Genomic DNA, 21,110 nt, shown 5'->3' on the forward strand with positions numbered 1-21,110 from the left:
TCTGGGTGACCTGGTAGAGGGACAGGTTGTGGAGAGCAGTTGAGCCAGGCCCACCACCGGGGTGCGGGACCCAGCCTGGATGCCCTGGGATCCCCATGGCTTGCTTGTGGCAGCCCAAGTGGACGCAAGCTCTTCCCAGGATTTCAGACACTTGGGACGCTTACACTTGGCCAGGGCTGTCTGGCTAGCAGGGGCCAACTTGCCTCCCAGACAGTAACAGGGCAAGGGGTATGTGTCGGGGGAGCTCACTGGTGGCAGAGGGTCCAAAACTCCCAGGATCCTCTGTCCCCATCAAGGGTCCGAGCACTGCTTCCCCAGCCCCCTTCCCCTGCCTCGGCCTGGCCTCGCCATATAAAGTTTAAAGGTTTTAAATGCAAATATTTCTCTTTTATAGATGCCAGCTGTCTCCAGAGAGTGCGTTTCCTTGCTGTTCAACTTTATTGTCCAATTAGCTTCCCATATCTGAATACCGGAGAGCCTGGGGTGGGGGGGGACAAGAGGGAGGAGGGGGGCTGCAGGGGGAGGGGGAGGGGAGCTGCAGGAGGGAAGAGGAGGGGGCAGGAGGGAGGAGGAGAGCCATGGCTCCTGGGCCAGCTCTGGAGCTGGAAGGTGCCCTCTGGGACCTGTATCTGGGTTGGGGTCAGGGAGTCCAGGTCATAGGGTGGGCACCTCTCCAGAGGTGAGGTCACCCATTTCAGGTTTCCCCAGTCCAGTAGGAGAGGCAGGAGCCGGGGGTGGTTGGTGGCAGGGGCATTCTTTTCCCATTTAGAAAAATAAAGCCAGCAGCCCCGACGCACACGGCTTCCTTTTACTCCCTCTCCCGCCTGCTTTCCAGCCGCGGTGGCGGCGTCCCCATTCACCAGGGCTCGGCGGCGCTCACAAAGCGAGGCAATTAGAATTGAAAATCTATGCAAAACAGCTGTTAACTGATTGTAAAGGAGTGCAGCTGTGTGCAGGGTGCGGATTGGAACCAGGCGCTGAGAGGGCAGGAAGTGTGGGGCAGCCCGGGGTTAAGAGGAAAACTCCTCAAAGGGAGTTAGCCGGGCCTTAACCCTTTCCTGTTCCCCTGGAGGTGACCTGGGCTACTGAGGGCCACCTGAACTGCTGGGGTGGGGCTCCCCCAGCATCCCTGGAGAATCTGGTTCCTCCCCAAGAGGGGCAGGCAGGGAGAGGCGGGCCCTGCTTTTTCCTCTCTCCCTTCAGCCTTTATCCATTCAGCAGATTTGGGTTAAATCTTAAATCCTGCCCAGGGGTTGGGGACTGTGTCCCTGCTAGGAGACAGGGGCCCCTCTTCCCTTGAGGCCCCCACTGCCGCTCTGGAGCAGGGAGTCTGGGACTCCAGCAGACACGCTGTGGCCCGGCCTACAGGGTGGCTGGTGGAGGATGCTGCTTCTCAGGCCCTGCTTGGAGACCTTGGCTCAGTAAGGGGAGGGGCCTGGGGATCTGCATTCCTCCCCCCACCCATGATTTAAGACCCGCTGCACTGTGTGGTCGCTATCTAAGAGGGGGACGCAGCCTGGAGAGATGAATTCCAGAGGCAGGGATGGGAAAAGCCTTCTTGCAAGAGATAAGATGTAAGCTGGGCTTTGAAGAATGGGGAGCATTTCTGGGTCAGTGATAGCAGGGCAGGAAACAGAAGAGGGTGGAATCTAAGTGGTGGGAGCTTGCACCTTCACCGATGCCTAGGGCAGGGCTGAGGGCAGATGGGGTAGCTGGGCAGCCTTCTACCCCTCAGCCCTTCGTGCCCTGTGGATTTAGTGCCCTCTTTGGACTTAGCCCCCCCACCCCCTGCCCCTGCAGCAGGGCTGGTAGCCTTGGGGAGGGTGGGCTGTGCGTGCAGGGCAGCTGGGTGAATCCCAGGGTTCTCAGCTCTAGGCAGCGAACGGCCCCCTCCCCCGGCCCCCAACCAAAATGGTTTTCAGGCACTGGACAGCTGCCCAGGGGTAAGCACGTAGACCTGAAACCGCTTGAGAACTGTCGTCCCCCTGCAGGTGTATCTTTCTTCATAATCAGAGTGACCATGGCAGGTGGTTACCGAGAAATGCTGCCAGGTGTAAGAGCCACGTCTGGATGAGATTCGTGCTGGAATGTGTGTGCCCAAGGCAGGCCAATTAACCTTCTCAGGTCTCCCCACTCGGGCTGTGTAATGGAGGTCACTGCCTGCCTTGCAAGGCCAGGAGGGCTTCCAGTGACATGCGCTGAGCAGCGCTGGCTCTTGTTAGGTGCTTGGTGAATGGCAGAAGTGATCTTTACCTCCTGGCCCATGGACATCCAGGTCCCTGATACTTATTTGCGGATCCAGGCGCTGAACAAGGTGTCCAGGCAACATAATGAAGGTGACATGCAGTTCTTACGTGGTAGGAGCAACTGGCCAGGGTGGAGAATGACCTTGGGTTAGGCTGTGTGCTGTCTTGCTGAGCCCTAGAAGAAGCAGAACCAGAAAGAACGTGTCCAGGATCCATCCTCCACCAGGGCTGGGCCCTGTGCTAAGACCTAGTGGGGTTGTGACAGTCATGGGTGGTGCCCGCACCCCTGAGCACCTGACATGGCCCAGGCTGATGCTTAGGCAGTGGTCGTGGTGGTCTGTGCTGTCATCCTGCCCTCTTGCCTTCCAAATTTCCTTGCTGCCTTGAAGTGTCCCCTCTGTCAGTGTCTGCCCTTTGCTGTCTGTCCCTTGCCACCCCTGAGTTTAAAAAACAAAAAACAGAAAAGGACAGGGTCTTGCTTTGTGGTTCAGGCTGGAGTGCAGTGGCACAATCATAGCTCAGCCTCAGACTCCTGGGCCCAAATGATCCTTCTGCCTCAGCCCCCCGAGTAGCTGGGACCACAAGCTTGTGCCATCACATCCAGCTAACCTTGACCTCTCCGAGGCGCTTGCTGAAGGCTTACTGGAATTTTCAGTTTTGTTTCTGGAAAAGCAAGTGTGAAACAGCCCAGGGTTTAGTGTGTTTGTGGATTGAAAAACCACCCACCCTCTGTGGTTCAAGGCATCCCTTTCTTTCTGGTGGATCCTTCTAGATCTCACGCCTCCAGACACCCCTCTTAGTTCCTGAGCTCAGGGAGTAGATTTAAGGTGTCTCATGTTCATCTGAAATGGAAAGCTTTTTTTTTTTTCTTTGAAACAGGGTCTCACTCTGTCGCCCAGGCTGGAGTGCAGTGGCACAATCTCAGCTACTGCAACCTCTGCCTCCTGGGCTCAAGTGATCCTCCTACCTCAGTTTCCCAAGTAGATGGGACTACAGGCACACCCCACCATGCAGAGCTATTTTTTTTTTAAATAGAGACAGGGTTTTGCCATGTTGTCCAGGCTGGTCTTGAACTCCTCATCTCAAGCAATATGCCTATCTTGGCTCCCCAAAGTGCTGAGATTACAGGCGTGAGCTACCATGCCCTTAGGAAAGCTTTTAAGATTTAAATATCTTTCGTGCACAGGTCTGATAGGTCCCAAGACTTGTGGAGGTAGGGCTGGAGTTTGCACCTAGGTGTCACTGAAGCAGGTACCTGAGCCAGGTGAGGGGCTGGGAGCCTGCCTTCCGCTCTTGGAGGCACAGTTTAGTTTGGTAGGGGACTCAGGGTGTGAGCAAACGCGCACCAGCCACCAGCATCCTGTTGCCTTGGCACAAAGGACAGTCCGTGATAAGGAGCAGCGCGTGCAGCGTCCCCAGGGAAGGACTCCTGCTCTGGGAGATGCCCCCGTAGGCCCGGCCCTGGCACCTACCTAGCTCCTTGCAGGCAAATGGGAGTGGAGGATGGGGAGGAGGTCCACGGAAGGAGAGCTGTGCCCAGGAAGGGCTCGCACTATCCGGGGGCGCGGGGCTGTGGGCAGGGCGCTGCTTAGGAAGAGAGAGGAGGAGGAGCAGGCCTGGAGGGAAATGGAGGGAGGCCAGCCTTAGCCCCAGTGCTGGGAAATTAGGAGTCAAGCGACAAACCTCGTTAGCGAGGAGCGCGCCGGCTGCAGGAGAGCAATTCCCACCCTTAAACTCGGAGGCCGTGCTCCGGATTACTAATTTCCGGGGGCCGGGCGCACTGACAGTGAGTGTCATCCATCTCCCCCGTGCCAGACCGCCTGGTGGCCGCCAGCGTTTCCCGGCCAGGACTCACAGAGCGGCTCGCTGCTGCCCCCCGGCGGCTGCCGGGGTGTCCGGCAGCGCCTTGCTCCCCTAGGCCTACTGGGCTGGGACCGGGAGACTCCAGGTGTGAGCAGTTTGGAGCGTAGCTTGCATGTCACCTGTGTGCGTGATCTTGAGCAACTCAGAGCCTCAACTTCCTAATCTGTGAAACGGGAGCAGACCACCCATCTATCTCGCAATCCAGGGGAGCTAGATGTATACGCAGGAGGGATTGGCCGGCTCTAAAAAGTAGCCGAGTGATGCACCTCCCAGTGGCCACTCTACATGTTTTTGTGGTTGGCCGTCGTGGTCCTGCTCCAATGGAGAAAGCTAACCCCACCTTCACCCCTGGCCCAAGGGCCTCTCCAAGGAAGAAGGTAGTAGGCGGTGGCACCGTGTCCCGGTGAGAGACGTGGAGGTGGGGCCTAGGTGTCTACCTGGAGAACTAGGCCGGAGGCAGCTCCCGGCCAGGTGCGAGAGGGTCATTTGCATGCTGTTCCCCTCCCCCAGCCGCCTGTAATCCAGGTGGGAAAGGGGCTGGGCCAGTCCTGGAGGTGCATTTTGTTTTTAAGGCTCCGGGCCAGTCGTCCATTCCTTCCTAACACCTCCCTATCCTCCCCTTCCCCGGCCCGTGACTCTCAGCAGGAGTGGAGGCGCCCCTCCCCCTCCCAGCCCTGGCCGCTTGGGGCCGGGTGAATCCGCGGGCCAGTGCGGGTATAAATTACCCGGGGCCGTGCGGCCGAGCCACCGTGTGGTGCCTAAATTACAGCGTCCGGCCAAGGCCTCAAGGGGGGGCGTCGCCGGGGAGCTGGCGGGTCGTGCGGGGAAGCAGCACCCCCACGCCGTGCCAGGGCCGGCCAGCGTCCGCAGGTAGGAGCCAGTAACGGCCCGATCCGGCCTCGCCGGTCCGTTTCCCTTTTCGTTTGTGGTCGGCCCGGAGCCTTGTGCAAGGCGGGGGGCCGGCCTGCGTGCGCCCCCACCCCGGGGCCCAGGCGTGCTCTCGGTCAGAGGTGGAACGGGGAGCGCGGGGCCTGGGGGCGCCCGCCAGACCCCGCCCCCCGGAGGGCACACAGGCTGGTTCTGCTCCTCGCTGGCGCGGGCCCCGAATGCTCTAGGCCCGCCAGCGTCATCGGGAACAGATGGATGGGGGGTGGCAGGCGCCCAGCGCTCGCTCCCGTCGCAATCCGCGCTGGCGCGGGGAGGGGGAGGGAGGAAGGCGGGGGAGGCGGGCCCGCGGGGACGGCAGCGTGCGCGCCTGCCAAGCCTGGCGCGGGCATGTCCCGGGGCAGGTTTGGGGCTGGCAAGAGGGGGCTGAAAGTCGAAACCCGCAGCGCAGGGGCGGCCGCCCAGGGGGTGCTCGTTTGCCCCAGGACTCAGAAGTAGGGACGCGCTAGATCAGAGGGGTGTTGGAACAGGACGAGGAGGGAGTTACCCCGGGGCCTCGGAGCCGCCCGGGGGGGTTACAGCCCAGGGCGCCAGAAGGCGGCGGGGGAAGCCTGGCGACCCCTGCCCCCGAGGCCCGCCCCTTTAACCCCGAGCTTCCTGGGGACGCGCCCGCCACGATTGGGTGGGGGCGGGGTGGGCGGAGCCGAGGGTGGGAAGGCTGGGGCCCTCAGTCCCTCTCCGCGCCGCCTGTGGGTGCCCAGGAATTTCAGGACGCTCCCTGAGTCATTCCAGTCAAGTGCCTGGGTGAGGTAGGGTGGGGGGGGGGTGCCAGGAATGGGGAGGCGCTGCGCTGGGGCCAGAAGCGCAATGGGTCGTGCCAGTTTCTGGAGGCGGGCGACCTCGCCTCTGACCGCAACCCCAGCTACTTAATGATCCCCCTGGCGGAGCGGCGCCTCCGTGGGTTCTCCAGCCCCTGGGCCGTGGGCTCTTTAAAGAACACCCCCCGCAGCGGCCCGCATTGTGGCCTTCCCAAAAGTTACTTAAAACTGGGGGATGGGGTCCCTTATGGAATTTTGAGGCCAAGTTCTTAGTATTCAGCCTTTTCTAGTTGGGGTAATAAGGTCAGGCATAGGGGGGTGGGGCTTGGGTACACAGTCTATTTTGTGTCGCCTCCCCCCACCCCACGCGCCACCAGCGCCAAGAAGGTTGTTCTCCAAAAGGCCTCCAGGACACGGAGTTACCCGTCCGCCCATTATTGGGCCTGCTCTGTGCCGGGCACTGTTCTAGGCTCCGGGGACGCGGCTGGGAGACAGGGCTCCTCTCACGTGGCGAGGGTGCTGTGGCTGCTCACTACTTTTAGAGTCAAGTGGCCGGTCTTAGCCACCAAGGTCCCCGGGACCCCGGAGCAGTCCAGCCAGGGGCTCCCGGGAGTGTGGGGGTGGCACCTCCGCGGCCCCGCTGGTGTCCTCGCCTCACCTGGCCCGCCGGGCCGGGGAGGGGCGTGTGCCTGGGCGGGTGGACCCGGGCGCCCGTCGGTGCGCGCGCGCGCGCCTGTGTGTTTGCGGCTGAAACCCGACACCTCCCGCTGGCTGAGGTCAGGGAGCCGGGAGCGAGCCAGTGGCCCGGGAGTGGGCGGCGTTGCGTTTGGGTGTGTCCTCGGCGGCGACAGCAGCAGGTGTTTCTTGGCCGGGGCCCCGGAAGCTCCACCTCCCCAGCGGGCCCGAGCTGCAGCCGCCGAGCAGCCCCGGGTGAGATAAGCAGTTTAGACAAACACTGGGCGACGGTGGCTCCAGCATGTGTCAGCCGAGGCGGAGCTGCGGGGCCCTGGCATGAAAGGTGAGCGCGCCGCACTGGGCCGGGGACGCGGGTCCTCCACCCTCCCCGCACCGCACTCTCCTCCTCCAAGTTCGCGGGTTCTGCGGGGGCGACCGCCAACGGCTCCCGGGCAACTTCCCCGGAGTGTGAGCGGCGATAAGAGCCGGGAGGGCGGGCAGGCGACCAAAGGCCACCCCCTTCCTCCGCCCGCGGGTCGCAGCCTGGGCGGCCTGGCTGCGGGTGGGGGCTCCGGGCTCAGGAGTGTGCTCAGTGGGGGGCGGGGGGCGTGCGTAAGTGCGTGCGGACTAGAGGTCAGATAAAGTGGGGGGATGGGGGTGGCGGGGGGAGTTTCTTGAGAGCTGCGGGCGCTGGAGAGCTGGAATGAAAACTTTGCGGCGACGCGGGAGGGAGCGAATGGGGGTAGCTGTGCGCCCCCGCGGCAGGTGCTGGTGACGGCCAAGGAAGCGGGGGGCTCGCTACTGGGGCCGCGCCGGTTGGGGTTTTTGTCTTGCTCCCCTCCCCCTCCCCAACCCCTCATCGCGGGGGAGTTGGTCGGGAGGGCAGAACCGCAGCCTCCCGGGTCTGTGACCCTCACTCCCTGCTTCCCGAGGAAAGGGCGCGCCACGGGCTTGGCCGCTTCTCTCCTCCCTCTCCCCCCACCCCCGGCGGAGCGGCTCCCTGCCCCTCCCCTCCCCCCGCAGAAGATGGCTGCCCCAGCCTCGGAGGTGGGAGAGGGATTGCACATCCGCCGCCCCCCACCCGCGCTGGCCTTTTTCCCTCCCCGGCCCTTCCTGCTCCGCCTGGATGCGCTTCCCCGCCCCCAGCCCTCCCGGGCCCTGCGGCCGCGCTGATGGGCGGCGAGTGGCCCGACCGAGTGGAGCCGATTCAATTATATTGCAGCACCAGAGACACCTCCTCGGCCGCCCGCCCGCCTCTCCAGCAGGCTAATTAAATTCCCTTCATGGAGGCGGAGCGGGAGTGGAGCTCACCCTCCCTGCGCCCGCCCACCCCCAGCTTCCCGCCTCCCCTCCCCAGCGCCGGGTGGGGGACCAGGGGGCCACTTAGAAATGTACAGTGGAGACTCCAGGCGCAGGCCATAGGGAGGGGGTTCCCAGATCGCGGGCAGGGATACCGCGACACCCCCACTGGATGGGGGGGGTGGAGGCTGTGCTCCTTCCACGTGGTGGGCCGGGGGCCTGGTTGCAGTGTCCGTGTGAGATCCGAGGGCAGCATGCTGGCGGTGTGGGAGCACCTGCCGGGTTCCCAGCTGGGCGGTGGATGCCAGCCGGAGTTGAGTCGGTTTGGCTCTTACAAACTATCTTTTGTCTGCAAAGTGCGTTTAAAACACACTAAACCCCTGGTAACCGCTGCAGTGCCTTATCTGGGGCCTGAGGGGTAGGGGCCCACACAGGTTGGGGTTTGGAAACAAAAAGCGGGACCACCAAATGGAAAGAGAGCTCCTTTTGTAAAAGGCGCCTGAACAAAAGGCCCAGTCGCACTCCGGGTGGGAGCGTCCCCGCCTAAGCCGATTTCTAGGAGGCGGGGGACAAAGGGGTAGAGAGAAGGTCTTGGTGGGGCGCTTTGAAATGTGCCCCCTGGTTGGCCGCCTCGTCCTCTCCCCTGGGATTCTGTGCCCCCGTCCCCCGGCAGGGGTGGAAGGGGCACCCAGGTGAGCAGCCTTCCCCGGCTTCCCTCGCTGTTGCTTAAGCTTGGGGCACTTCAGTGTTGCTCACCCTGTGTTTACGGCCGCCTCCACCAGCAGGGACGGCAGAACCTGAGGCACAGGCTGTGCCTGACTCAGCCGCCACGCCACAGGTGAGGGGCCCAGGGCGCAGGCTCCGACGGCGGGGTGTGTCATCCCGGCCGCCGGCTGTGCAGGGAGCCGCCCCGCCCAGGTAGACTCGGGAGCGCTGGAAGAGGCCCTGGCTTGCGAGAGCAGCGACCTCGGTGCTTCCTAAGACTTTCTGAGACAGCCAGCCCCGTGTGGGCAGCGTTCCTGATCTCCTGCGGGCCGGGTGCGAGGATGGCTTTTGTCACTCTGGCAGCAGCCACCAAAACCAGGAGGGGAAGCGGGGGAAGCTGGAGCCAACCACGGTTTTGACGCTTGGAGTTTTCTTTCCTGGAGCCTTGGGGGCGGTGCCGTGCCAGAGCTGGTGAGAGCCCGCCAGGGGCCTCTGGTGACCCGGGGTCAGCCCCGCCTTGGGAAGGGAGGTCAGGAAGTCCTGGTTCTAGGCACAGTGAGGCTGAGCTCAAAACAAGAAAGGCAACAAGCCGGCCACTGTGGCGCAGGCCCTGAGCTCTTTGGGACGGTTTTTAGGATCCTGGAGTGTCAAGAGTTCAAAGGGACTTGTAGATCTCCAAACTCGGTGTTTTAAAACTGCTACTGGCCAGGCCTTTCCAAGCCCAATTAAGCCACAGCATCTGGGTTCCTGACCCGGGTCTGGGGGTTGTCAGAGCTCCCCACCTGATCCTAACGTACAGACTGGGGGCAAACTGGGGCCTGGGGCCGGGTGTAGGGCTGACACCACGCTCACAGCAGGAAGCCTCCTCTGATGGCCCCGTGAGCCCTCCCCTCCAGCAGTCACTTCCCTGTCTCTGGGGGAAGTTCAGGGGCTGCAGATCTGAGTGCCTTGTGGTTTCAGAGCAGAAGCCAAGCCTGCCTGTGGGCTCAGCATTGCCGGCCCAAGGAAGAGCCAAGTCTGCACAGCGCCACTCTGTGGCAGACCAGGGTCCTGCACCTCTGAGCTAGAGATCCCCCCCCCCAGTCCCTGGAGTCCCAAATTCCCCTTGAGCCCCCTGGAGCAGGTACCCTCTGTCCTCCCTTGGTCTGAAGGAGGCAGACCCGGGGGACTTTGGGCTCAGAGCCCCGAGCTGAGGGGCAGGAGCTGGTGCCTCCCACTTTTCTGAAAGAGTGCGGGTAAGCTAGAGGCCTGGCTGCTACCTTTTTCCTGCCCTCAGGAACTCGCAGGGGTTTGTGGAGTTGGCTAGCAGGGCCGGTTTTTTCTGGCCCCATCTGAAGCCTTGGAATTCACAGCCTGGGTTACTCGAAATCCAAGGATCAAACCCCACGATCGGGCCGGGGTTGGATGGGAACCCTCTCTGGGTAGCATGTGAATTGTCTCTGTTGTGGTAACAGCAGGGTCCTCGAAAACCACAGGGTTTCCCCTCCCTTTCCTGGTGTGCTGGGAGAACTGTTTTTGAACCTGCAGAGATCCATGTTGCAGGTGACATTTCAGCTTGGTAGCTGTGCTGAAGCCTGGCCGGCTGGCTTTAATTCCTCCCCCCGTGGAGTCTCAGATCTCAGTGGCCTCACTGAGTGCGGTGTGGGATGCCGTGCTGCTGGCTTCACTTCTGCACGCTGGCCTTTCTCCCCCGGCTGAGGCCACAGCCTGGGAGGTGACGTTTGAGTGTCCCTGTCAATGAGAATTTATTGAGCTCCTCCTCTGAACCCAGCCGTGTGCTTGCTGCTGGGAGGTGTACAGACAGATAAAACAGGAGCGTGGCCAAAAGCAGCCCTTTGCACGCCTGCCAAACGCACACTCGGGGGCCTTTTAATCTTGCTTCTGCAGCTCTGATCCCCCACCAGCCTCTTCTCTCACGCCCTCAGCTCCAGCCAGACGAAACCACACGCCGTTCTTGCCACTCCTGCATTTGGCCACGTCCCTGTCCTAGCATGGGCCGTCCTGTCTGCCTGGGATTCTCCCGTCTGCTGCAAAGCCCACCTGTCCCTGAGGCCAGTCCACCTGCCCTTCCTGACCCGATGCCTCCCTCGCCTCCATACTCCCATGCCCATCCCGTGTCTGGAAACAGAAGTTCAGAGGGGAAGTGAGAGCTGCCCCCAGGAGGCTGGGGCGGAGCCCAGGCCTGGAGGAAGGAGCCATAGATGAGGGCAGGGCTGGTGCTGGAAAGGGCCTCTGCGTTTACCCTCACCTGCGCCTGCAAAGCATCTGTGGAAAGAAGGGGTTAGGCTGCACTGGAGGCTTTTGTGGGTCCCTGTAACTTGGGGTTTCTAGGGAGGCAGGTGGAGGAAGCAGGGAGCCTCCAGCCCAGGGGTCTCTCCTGGCTGCACTTCTGAATCACCTGGGGGGCTTTTCAAAGCGCCCAGTGCCCAGGCTGTACTGCCAAGCAGTTCAGCCCAAACCTCGGGGGGATGAAGCCTGGGCATCCATGTTTAAACCCCCCAGGTGACTGCCATGTGCAGCTCAAGCTGAGACCCTGGCTCTGCTTTCTTCCAGAGCAGCTTCCTCGTCACCGGGGGGCCAGGGTGGGAACTTTTCAATGCTTGGCCCTCCTACTCCAGAAGGGCCTTCTGCTGGGGGGAGCGATGTGGGTAGGAATTCCGTTCCCTGGGAAGATGGGCTGATGCTGTTTAAGGAGACTTGGGGTCTGGTCTCGTTCCCACCTGGGAAGCCAGAGACCGCCTTGCTTGCCCTGGAATTGGATGGAGAACCCTGATGACTCAGAAATGGACATCTCCCCTCTACCCCACCTCCCCCGCAGGACGGGGCACCTCTCACCTGGCTGCTCTCTGGATGTCTGTGGGCCATGTGTTAACCCCAGGCAGAATCCTGAAGGTCATTCTTGCCTGGCCCAGGTGGGCTTTGAGCCCTTCTAGAGGGGCTTTCAATGCAGAGTCCCATTGGCATGGGTGGATTCGTGTTCGCCCGCATCTCTGGCCAGGCCTTCCAATTCTGGAACCGGTTCCTCCAGCTGGAGGACTTGACGTATCTGAGGAGGTATGTGTTATCGTGGTTTTGGGATCGCTGGACTGAGGCGGCGTGAGGTGGGTTCATGCTAATGGTGATGTAGACCCTCCCACTTTAATCATCACATCCTCACCCCCACCCGTGTTCTCATCTGTAAGACGAGGATGCAGAGGCCCTCTGGCAGTTGAGGGTGAGGATGAGATGCTGTAATGCTTGCCACATGCCCCTGACGGGTAAATGCCATATGCGGGTGAGGGTTGAGAAGGCCTGGAGCGTGGGGTGAGCGCCTGATGAGTGTCAGCTGTTACTGTGTTGATCGGTGCATCTGACGGTCCATATCTGCCTCTTGCTTAGCTTGTGTGACCTCGGGCACTTGTGTTCTGGGCCTCAGTCTTCTAATCTGTAGAATAGGAATGACAATGTCACCTGTATCCTGAGGCTGTTGAGGGTTGAAGGCTTTATTACCAGGTGCCCAGTGCAGCACCTGACACAGGCTCTGCAAAGCCTCGCGGCTACTCCTGTTGGCTGCTGCTGCTGTGGTTTTTGTTTTAATTAGAGACAGGGTCTTGGTCTGTGGCCCAGGCTGGAGCGCAGTGGTGTGATCACAGCTCACGACAGCCTCAAACTCCTGGGCTCAAGTGATCCTGCTGCTGCAGCCTCCTGAGAAGTTGGAACCCCTGGTGCGTGCCACCACACCTGCTTAATTAGGAAATTTTTTTTTGTGGAGACGGGGTGTCACTGTGTTGCCCAGGGTGGTCTCAAACTCCTGATCTTGGGTGATCCTTCCGTCTCAGCTTCCCAAAGTACTGGAGTTATAGGCGTGAGCCACTGTGTCCAGCTTGGCTTTAATTTACAAAGCTCCAAGGCTGTGTTCCCCTATCCTCAACTCACTCCCTTGCAGTGTTGGGAGTGGCCCCTCTTCCCACCAAGACTGGAGCTGCTTTTTCTGCCCAAAGGCTCAAGGCACCACAGCAGACCCAGCCGACCCCTCTGCTGGGCTGTAGCAGCTGGAGGTTCTTTTCGGGAGCCTCAACGCCCCTCAGGCTCACATGCACACCACTGCCCCCTTGGTGACTGGGACTCTGGGCCCAGGTGGCGGGAGGTGCTTCAACAAACTGTCCCTCCCCCAGCCCTGCCCTTCCTGTGCTCGGATGGTGGGTCTGTGGCCGCAGGCAGCAATGAAGGGTATTGATCGCCCAGCTTTTGGTTGAGCAGTATTGATGTTGGACAGGTTAAGCCGTCCCAAAGGAAAATCTATGTGTCAAGCTGAGCACAAGACAGCTCGCCAGTGGGGGCCAGGGGACGGGGCACAGCCTTAGGGGCCTCTTCTGTGCTAATCCTGAGTCTTTTATCTTCTGGGTTGGGGGGCAAAGCCTGGGGGTGCCAAGCGATGCCCCACAGCCCCCAAGGGGGTCTGGAGGCATGGCAGGCGCCCTTACGTGGTGTGATCTGTGGGCAGATGGTGTGCCGGCCAGGTCTTGATCCCACTTAAGGAGTTGTCTCTGGGATTTAGTAACCAGATGGGAAAGACTGTATTTCTGTATCCAGAGGTGCTTCGACTGTGCCGGCCTATGAGGGTCACGCAGTGGGCTGTGCGCCAGGCATGGTGGGGGGATATTCTCACTCCGGTGCGCTCCTCCTCCCCCGGGAGGGACTGACTTGCTGGGTAGGGTTTATCCCCATATAGCCATCCACCGGAGAAGAAAGGGGCCCCGGGGACCCATATCCTGCCTGTAGTCACACAGCTGGTAATTGGTAGAGAAGTAGAAACTCACACCGTGAGGTTCCCACTCCAGCCTCCTCACCCAACTCCCACCCTGTCTCCGTTAGAGCCTGGAGAGAGGTGACCGGCTGCTTCAGAAGGCCCTGTTTAACCTGGGCTTCTTACGGGGTGCAGTGGCTCAAGCCTGTAATTCCAGCACTCTGGGAGGCTGAGGCAGGTGAATTGCTTGAGCACTGAAGTTCAAGACCCCCCTCTACAAAAAAATTTAAAAATAAAAAAAACTAGCCAGGCATGGTGGGACATGCCTGTGGTCGCAGCTACTCAGGAAGCTGGGCAGGGAGGATCACTTGAGCCCGGGAGCTCGAGGCTGCCTGCAATGAGCTGTGATCGCACCACTGCACCCCAGCCTGGGTGACAGAGCAAGACTCTTGTCTCAACAAAAAAAACAAAAACAAAATTAAACTGAGCTGCTTCACCCAGTCTCGGGATGTGAGTGGATTCTTCCAACTGAATTCCCAGTGTACATTTATCTTTGAGTGTATTTTTGTAATGTTTTTGCATTTGACATGTGGTATTTTTTCCATTCACTTAAATATACGAGGATCCACTAGACAGCCGATGCTATACTGGGTGTTGAAGACACAAAGTGGAATGCGGTTCAAGCAAAAATTCTCAGCCAGATGGGAGCATTGGAGAGACTTCCGCCTCCCAGAGGCTGCCATCCACGCGGCCGTCTCTGCCGCCCATCAGGAGGGTGTGGTTAGTCACCCCGGAACAGATAAGAAAACAGGGTTTCGGAATCGCCCTTGTGGAATGCCTGGGCCAAGCCCCACTCAGCCCTGCGTCTCTGAGCTGTTGGGGAACCCGTTTAGATAGTCTCAGCCCTGGGTCTCTGTACTGTTCCCAGCCCTGGGTCTCCGCGCTATTCCTGGCCCTGGGTCTCCGCGCTGTTCTCGGCTCTGGGTCTCTGTGGTGTTGGGGACCCGTATACATGGTCTCAACCCTGGGTGTCTGTGGTGTTGAGAACCGTTTACATGGTCTCGGCCCTGTGTCTCTGTGGTATTGGGGACCCGTTTACATGGTCTCGGCCCTGGGTCTCTGGTATTGGGGACCCGTTTACATGCTCTCAGCCCTGGGTGTCTGTGGTGTTGAGAACCGTTTACATGGTCTCGGCCCTGGGTCTCTGTGGTGTTGAGAACCGTTTACATGGTCTCGGCCCTGGGTGTCTGTGGTGTTGAGAACCGTTTACATGGTCTCGGCCCTGGGTGTCTGTGGTGTTGGGGACCTGCTTAGATCATCTCTTGGAAAAGGTCTGTGGCCTCCCCTGTGCCTGGGTTTGCAGGGAGTGGAGGTGTGCGCTGAGATCGGATCTGTTTTAAATGAAGCTGATGTCCCGGCCTCCTTTTTTGAATACAGTCTTATCGTTTTACAACTTGTTTCCACTTAAATGTACATCTTACAAGACTTTATAGGACTAAGGAAGTTAATCCATCCTTAGCAGGGATGCCAGACCCCTGGAGCCTGTCACCTGGGCACAGGGAGGACATTTTAACTAAGCAGCTGGTTTCCAGTTTGAGACTGGTTGGGATCCTGCGGAGGGGCTCCGAATCCACTCACAGCAGGACTGTGTCTGCTTGGATGCTGGAGCTGGGGTTTCTCCAGCCACGGCTGGCATTGTGGACCGTGGGGTTTTGTGTCATCCGTGTCTGTTATCCACTGGAGAGACTGTTGTGTTCATTCTGCCAGATTACCCTTGAAGAAGCCGGGGAGGGGAGGGCGCTCCTGCTCACCTCTGCTTACCTGCCCACCTCGGGCTCATTCTTCCCACCCCACACCCCCCAGGGGGCCTTCAGGACGGGAGACATAGCCTGGACTGCTTGTCATGTTACCAGTCCTGGTGGGCAGAGACTGCCAACTCCCAACAGCCAGGTCTGGACCTGACTGGGAAACTTACAAGTTCCTCACTGGGGTTCTGGAGGGGTGTGTGAGAATTACAGAATCATTTAGACTGAAGCAGTCAGTCATTCAGCAGTTGCAGGATGATTGTGGCCAGAGAAAGTGGCCAATTTGCCCTTTTTGGTGGCTGAGTTGGATGAGGGAGTCCAGGACTCCTGGCACATGACTGTTGTGGGGGCTTTTCCCGGACAACCCCATTCCAAAGTCCATGTTGGCTGCAGGATCGTTCATTTTTTCCAGTGAGGCATTTAGTGATGTATGGGCACCGCACGTGGGGCTTTGAAGATGGGAGAGGAGTCTGGATGAGGAAGCACCATTAGAACTTGGATCATTCTGGGCCCTTTCTTTTTCACCCTGTATTTCCTCTGTCCGGGCAGGTCATATTGGGGGAGTGTGTTCGTACTCGTGGGTTGCTGCTTAGGGAACCCGGTGCTGTGGGAGTTTGTGGCCTGGGTTCACGGATGCTGCACATCTTCAAGCACATACTCCCCCGGGGTTTACAGACGGGCTCTGTGAACTTGGTAAAACTGTATGTAACATGCAGTAGGTGTATTTTCCTGGGGAGAGGGCCTGGTCTGCCACTTTGAACCATCTTGAGAGTAGACCTTTTTGCAAAAGCAGATGTAACTGTTTTATGACTTGAGGGGCAAGTCGTGGCTTGGTGAGCTGGCTTTGATTCAGGGGAGACCCACCTTGGGGTTGACACGCGCCAGAATTGTGGCCTTCACAGGCGTCCCCCGAAGCTGAGCCTGGGAAGGAGCTGACCTCTTTCTGTTACGCCCTGAAGGGGTTACCGTGTTGATGACATCTGAGTGGAGTGTCGCTGCGCTGAGGGTCGCAGCTGCAGCTCCTGCAGGGCTGTTAGTTGCTCAGACCTGCACGTACTTTCAGCACTGGGAAGACCTGGTGTTGAGGAAGCTGGCCGACCTGAGACCATAGGGAGGAGAGGGGTGGTGACTCTGGCAACCTGGAGACTTAGGGACAAACTAAAGGACAAGTGTCACTCATGGGACTGTGATTTTTACGGCTTTGACTTTTCAAGAGAAAGTGGGCAGCTTCATGTTGACTTGAAGCCTCTTATTTTAAAATATTGCCCATTGATTCTCTTTAAACAACACAGCATGACTTCAGGTCAAATAAACACAGGTTGAAGGGTAAAAGGTTGGCCCCTTGTCCACTGTCTTTTTTTTTCCCCTTTTTTTTGAGACAGGGTCTCGCTCTGTCACCCACGCTGCAGTGCAGTGGCGTGATCACTACTCAACGGCAGCCTCAACCTCCTGGGCTCAAGCGATCCTCCACCTCGGCCTCCCAAAGTGCGGGGATTACAGTCGTGAGCCACTGTTCTCTGACCCTCTCATCTAGTCATTTCCACCCTCTCTCCGTGGTACTGACAGGGAAACTGAGGCTCAGGCCATGCGGTGCCCTGGAAGTCCGCACTGAGCTGTTGGGCGTCAGTCAGCCTGGGCCCACCCCCGCCCCCTCTGGTTTTCCAGCTCAGGACCAAGCCCTTTTTGCTCAGCCCCCATAGTGTGTTTCCTCGAGGCTCCCCAGCTCTCAGCCTTCCGCAGAGGTTCAGGCTGGCTGAGTGGGATGGGAGGACCCCGGTGCCCGCAGGCAGGCACAGAGCGTCTCTGACTTAAAGCCGCCCATTTCTGCTGGTGTGGGCGTCCCCCCTGCTAGAGGGAAGGGACCTTTTCCAGCCATCACCATCTCCCTGCCTCTGAAGCTGGAGACCGTGGGCCCCTCTTCCTGCCCCTGCGCCACCTCCCCTGCTGCTCAGGCCACTCCTGGCCGCAGCATCATTGCTCCTTTGAGCGCCTGTTGGTGTCCACCTCCTGCACGGCCTGGTCCCTGGTCTTGGCTGGAGACTAAGGGCCCTGTAGACAGGTGTCGGCACTCACTCGGTATGGAAGGGACAGGCACTCCTGGGAGATGTCCCTGGATCCTCTGTCCCTCCTACTTACCTGAGGGAGCTTGTTAAACACTCAGCCTCCTCCACACGGGGGAGCAGGAGAGGGGCCTCATGAGCAGGTGTCTCAGCATCCTCCTCCCTCTGGCTCTGTCCACTAAGAGGGCACCTGGCCTTGACCTGTGCGCCTCCAGCTCCAGCCCCCTTCCTCCTGCTGGCCCATGCCCCCGGCTCCTACCCGCCATCCCACAGAAACTTGGAGACCTCAGTGCCCGCCCTGGAGCGGGGTCCAGGTTGGGTTTCCCTCCTGGGCACCTCTCGCCTGTGTGGACACCTTGGACCCCATCCATTCCTCTGCCCAGGGCCTCCGGAGGGAGGAAGGGCTCCCGCAGGAGTGGGTGCAGTGGAAGGCAACTCGGTCAGCTCTGGTGCCGCGGGCTACACAGGGCACCCAAGGGCGGTTCTGTGCTCCAGCACAGGTGCCCTCTGGCCCAGAGCTGTGGGAAAGTGGGGCTGGGGGAGGCCCTGAGTCCAGAGCCTTCCTATTCCCAGCCATGTAGGTCCCATCTGTAAAACGGGTAGAGCACACGAGTGGGCACCCAAACAGCCGCCACAGGGTGAGAGCTGCCGCAGGGAGGGGACCCCAGGTGACGCCAGCCATTTCCAGTCCCTTCTCCCATTAAAGGGAAGCAGCCGGCACCATGGCCAGGACAGCTGGGTTTCCTTCCGGCTGCTGAGCCTCCACGTGTGACCCGGGCTGAGGGCATGAATCTCCAGCCTCTGTTCGCCCTCCGGAGGCTGGGAGTAAAGCATCCCACTGTGGAATAAACAGGTGGAGAGAGGCGCCTGGGCACCGCCAGGACCACTGCCTCCAGGAAGCAGCCCATGGCGAGAATGTGACAAGGTACTCCAGGGACCGCCGAGGGCACAGGGTGGCGGAGGGGCCGGGAATTGGCTGGCGTGGGTGAGCCCCCGACTCCGTCTCAGCTGAGCTGTGTGGCTCCCGCGGCCTGTGTCACTTTGCTGTTTGGGCAGCGTTGCTTTCTGGAGTCTGCTTACATGAAGGGAAGTAAGGGTACAGGTAGCCGGTGCCCGGTAAAAGTCGCCCTCTGGTACCCTCGTCGCCATTGGCGCTGGGCACCATCTCCTGGAGTCACAGCTCTGGACACCGAACCCAGCCTTGACTCAGGGCCCTGCCCTCCCCTTGGTCTGTCCTGCCTCTTTAGGAGGCCGCCTCCCCGCCGAGACCAGGCTGCCGCCCGCATCTGCCAGTCCCGCCCTTCCCGCCACCCTCCTCTCCAGCCCTTCATCTGCCCGGCCGGCTTCTCCGCACACGCAGCAGCCGCTTAGGATAATCGCGTCAAATGTTGCTGCCATCTGTTGCCTGACTTCCCGTCCCTTGCCTCCATCCAGGAACCTCCGGGACCAGTCTGTGGCTGTGAACCTCAGTCGTAGGACTGTCGGCTCTTAGGAGGCCGCTGTCCACGGGCCCCCAGGATGCAACCCCAGCCTCCAACGCCATCTGTGCAGAGCCCCCCTGCCGTCCTCAGAACTGTAGTGTGGTGTCCAACCTGGGAAGCCCCTCCAGGTGACCTGCCCCCCCCCCCCCGGTGACACCCCTGGGTTTACCTGGTCCCTTGCACTGTCCAGTGCCATTGTGTGGGCACCTTCCGAGAGCTCTGCACCCCGTGTTCTGCAGAAGAACCCCTTTGTGTTCCCAGCATGGCAGTGGGCAAGACAAGGCTGGGGAGAAACTGGGGTGGCCAGCCCCCCTCCCAGTCACCCCCATTCACGGCAGGACTGCAGCTTCGAGGATGTCGTGGGGCTCAGGCAGAATATGGGGTTCAGGATGGCTGCTGGGGGCCCTAGGCATGGCTTGGGAGATGGCTCATTGTGGGTGGCTCTGCGTGGTTGTCTGGGGCCTGGCGGGCGTCTGGGGACTCCTACCGTGGCTCAGTGAGCGTGGTAGAGGACAGGTCTACGTGGGCCAGGCGTTGTGTTGCTTTTCCCTCCTGGGGTGGGGACTTCTGTGGCTGTGCAGGTTGCCCCCGCCCACCTGCCTGTGTTTTCCCAGCCCTTCTGGTTCCAGGTCAGGATCCAGGCCACCTGCGAGGGCTGTCCTTGCCCTAGCCATGAGCGATGGCCCTGGCCGGTTTCTGGGACATAGACCTTGGGAAGCAAGTCCAGTGTGGGGGCCCAGGGCAGCCTGGGGGAGGTGTTCTTAGTCGAAAAAAAAAAAAAAGGCACAAGCACGCTGCCCCCATGCATCTGGAGCAAGGAGACCTCTCCCCCAGGGCCTCCCGGCCCCCTCCCTTGCCTCCACCCCCAAGAAAAATCGCTTTGTGCGAGTGAGCTTGGAACGCGTGGAGGGCAGATATGATAATGAATTTATTATGAAGCCGCCCAGGCTCCTGGGGGTCACGTGGTGCCTGTGCAGCCTCAGCTGCCAGGGTCTGTAGCAGGGTGTCCTGGCCTCGTTAGGGCCACAGAAGCTTCGTTCCTTTGGGGGAGCGGGGATCACGGGGGCGGGCACCAGTCCCTGAGCTGGGGGACGCCCTTTATTTGTTCACAAACATTTCTTTCTGCGGTAATGAAAAATTACCAAGAGGGGTGATTAGAGAATCCAGGTCCAGATTGTGCGTGCGGGGCCTGAAAGTGAAGGCCTGCTGCGCCCAGCCTCACGGGGTGTAATTACCCCACGGGGGGCTGTCAGGGGGAAGGGGCGGATTGGTGCTTGAACCGGGGCCCAGCAGAAAATTCATCTCAGCTATTAGCTTGTAATTACAGAGCACGGAGGGAGCAGGCCTGAGGTCTGGTGCCGGGGAAGAGCCGGGATGAAAGGAAGCAGTAATTATGGGATCCGCGGGAGGCCGGGAGGGCGGCTGGCACGCTGATTAATAAGCCCCTCCACCCTCGTGGGGAGGGGGAGCGAGGGATGGGACACCATATTTAATGGAGTAGAGAGATCTTCCCCCCTCTTTTAAATCCTGTTGTTGGAGCGTTTGGACAGCAGGCAAGCCGGTTTGGGGTCTGTTCCGAAGAACCAGGAACGAGATGGGTTCCGGAAAAACACCAGCTCGCTGGGCCAGCCAACCTTGCCCCTCTCCATTGGGACTTTGCTTCTTTTTCTTCTTGCCTTTTTTTTTTTTTTTTTAAAGCATTGTGCTGCTTCTGACCATATTAGAAACCTACGCAGAGAATAGGAGAAAGTATTGATTCAAGAAGCGGTGCTTTGTTATGGGGGGAGCCTCGCCCCAGGCCTGGTGGGCTTTGCTTCCCTAGACCTTTCCTGTCTGTGAAATGGTGGGGCCTGAGGGTTTTGTGGTGCTGTGGGTGGCTGCTTCATTCTCCGTTTCCTGCCCTCTGGTTTCTGGCAGAAGCCTCTAGGTTCTCAGCTCTGCCAAGCAGACTGTCTAGACCAGGTGGGTTCTTTCTGGAAGGGTCCAAGGAGCACACAGTTGAGGCTCATGTGAAGAAGGCGTATGTTTCCTGGCCCGAGGTGCCTTTGGGTGTCTGTCTATGGCAGCTTTTTTTTTTCCTGGGGGTGGGGGTCAAGGTGGCAGCTGACAGTGGCAGGAAGGGGGGTGTCCAGAGCAGCATGTGATGTAAATAAGAGGGTGGGGGCCTCACAGACCTGGTCCACCTAGACCCCTGGCTCTTTTTCGCCTGCTGAGCTGCACATGTCAGGAGAGCTTGTACAGTGCAGAGAGCCCCCGGCCCTCATCCATCACAGGCCTTCACCCGGTGGAGCTTATTGCCAGCTGTTAGGATAATGAATTTACATGAGCTGATAATGTAGACAAGAATTCAGTCAATGTCCAGGGGCGCAGAAGTTAATAAATACCTCTCTAATGAGGGCAGTGGGGGGTGAGCTTTCCCAGGGCCTCCCTCTCCCCGCTGCCCCTGGGTCCGCCACAGACACCTTGGCACCTGCCCTGGCCTCAGCCAGAGAACACCTGTGTGAAAGGAGGCCCACATCTGCCTCCCTGGGGAGGGCTGGGGGCTCT

General features: G+C 59.9%; 1 protein-coding gene across 15 annotated transcripts in view; it reads left to right on the forward strand.

Annotated features, from left to right (window-relative positions):
- LOC105496790 (Gse1 coiled-coil protein) overlaps window positions 1-21,110 on the forward strand; it is a 505,942-nt gene that overhangs the window by 437,516 nt on the left and 47,316 nt on the right. The window contains exons 1-2 of one of the 15 annotated variants that reach the window (XM_011767400.3): window positions 8,444-18,007; window positions 18,517-18,691. The exons of 10 other annotated variants lie outside the window; for them this stretch is intronic. In XM_011767400.3, coding sequence (XP_011765702.2) covers window positions 18,601-18,691 — 91 coding nt within the window. In that variant the 5' untranslated portion in view covers window positions 8,444-18,007; window positions 18,517-18,600. Of the gene's footprint in view, window positions 1-5,775; window positions 5,799-6,710; window positions 6,831-8,443; window positions 18,008-18,086; window positions 18,692-21,110 lie in introns of those variants that run through there. 4 more of the 15 variants (XM_071085048.1, XM_011767403.3, XM_011767407.3 and 1 more) reach the window with 4 other exon arrangements.

Source organism: Macaca nemestrina, chromosome 18 (assembly GCF_043159975.1).
Source record: "Macaca nemestrina isolate mMacNem1 chromosome 18, mMacNem.hap1, whole genome shotgun sequence".
Classification (NCBI taxonomy): domain Eukaryota; kingdom Metazoa; phylum Chordata; class Mammalia; order Primates; family Cercopithecidae; genus Macaca; species Macaca nemestrina.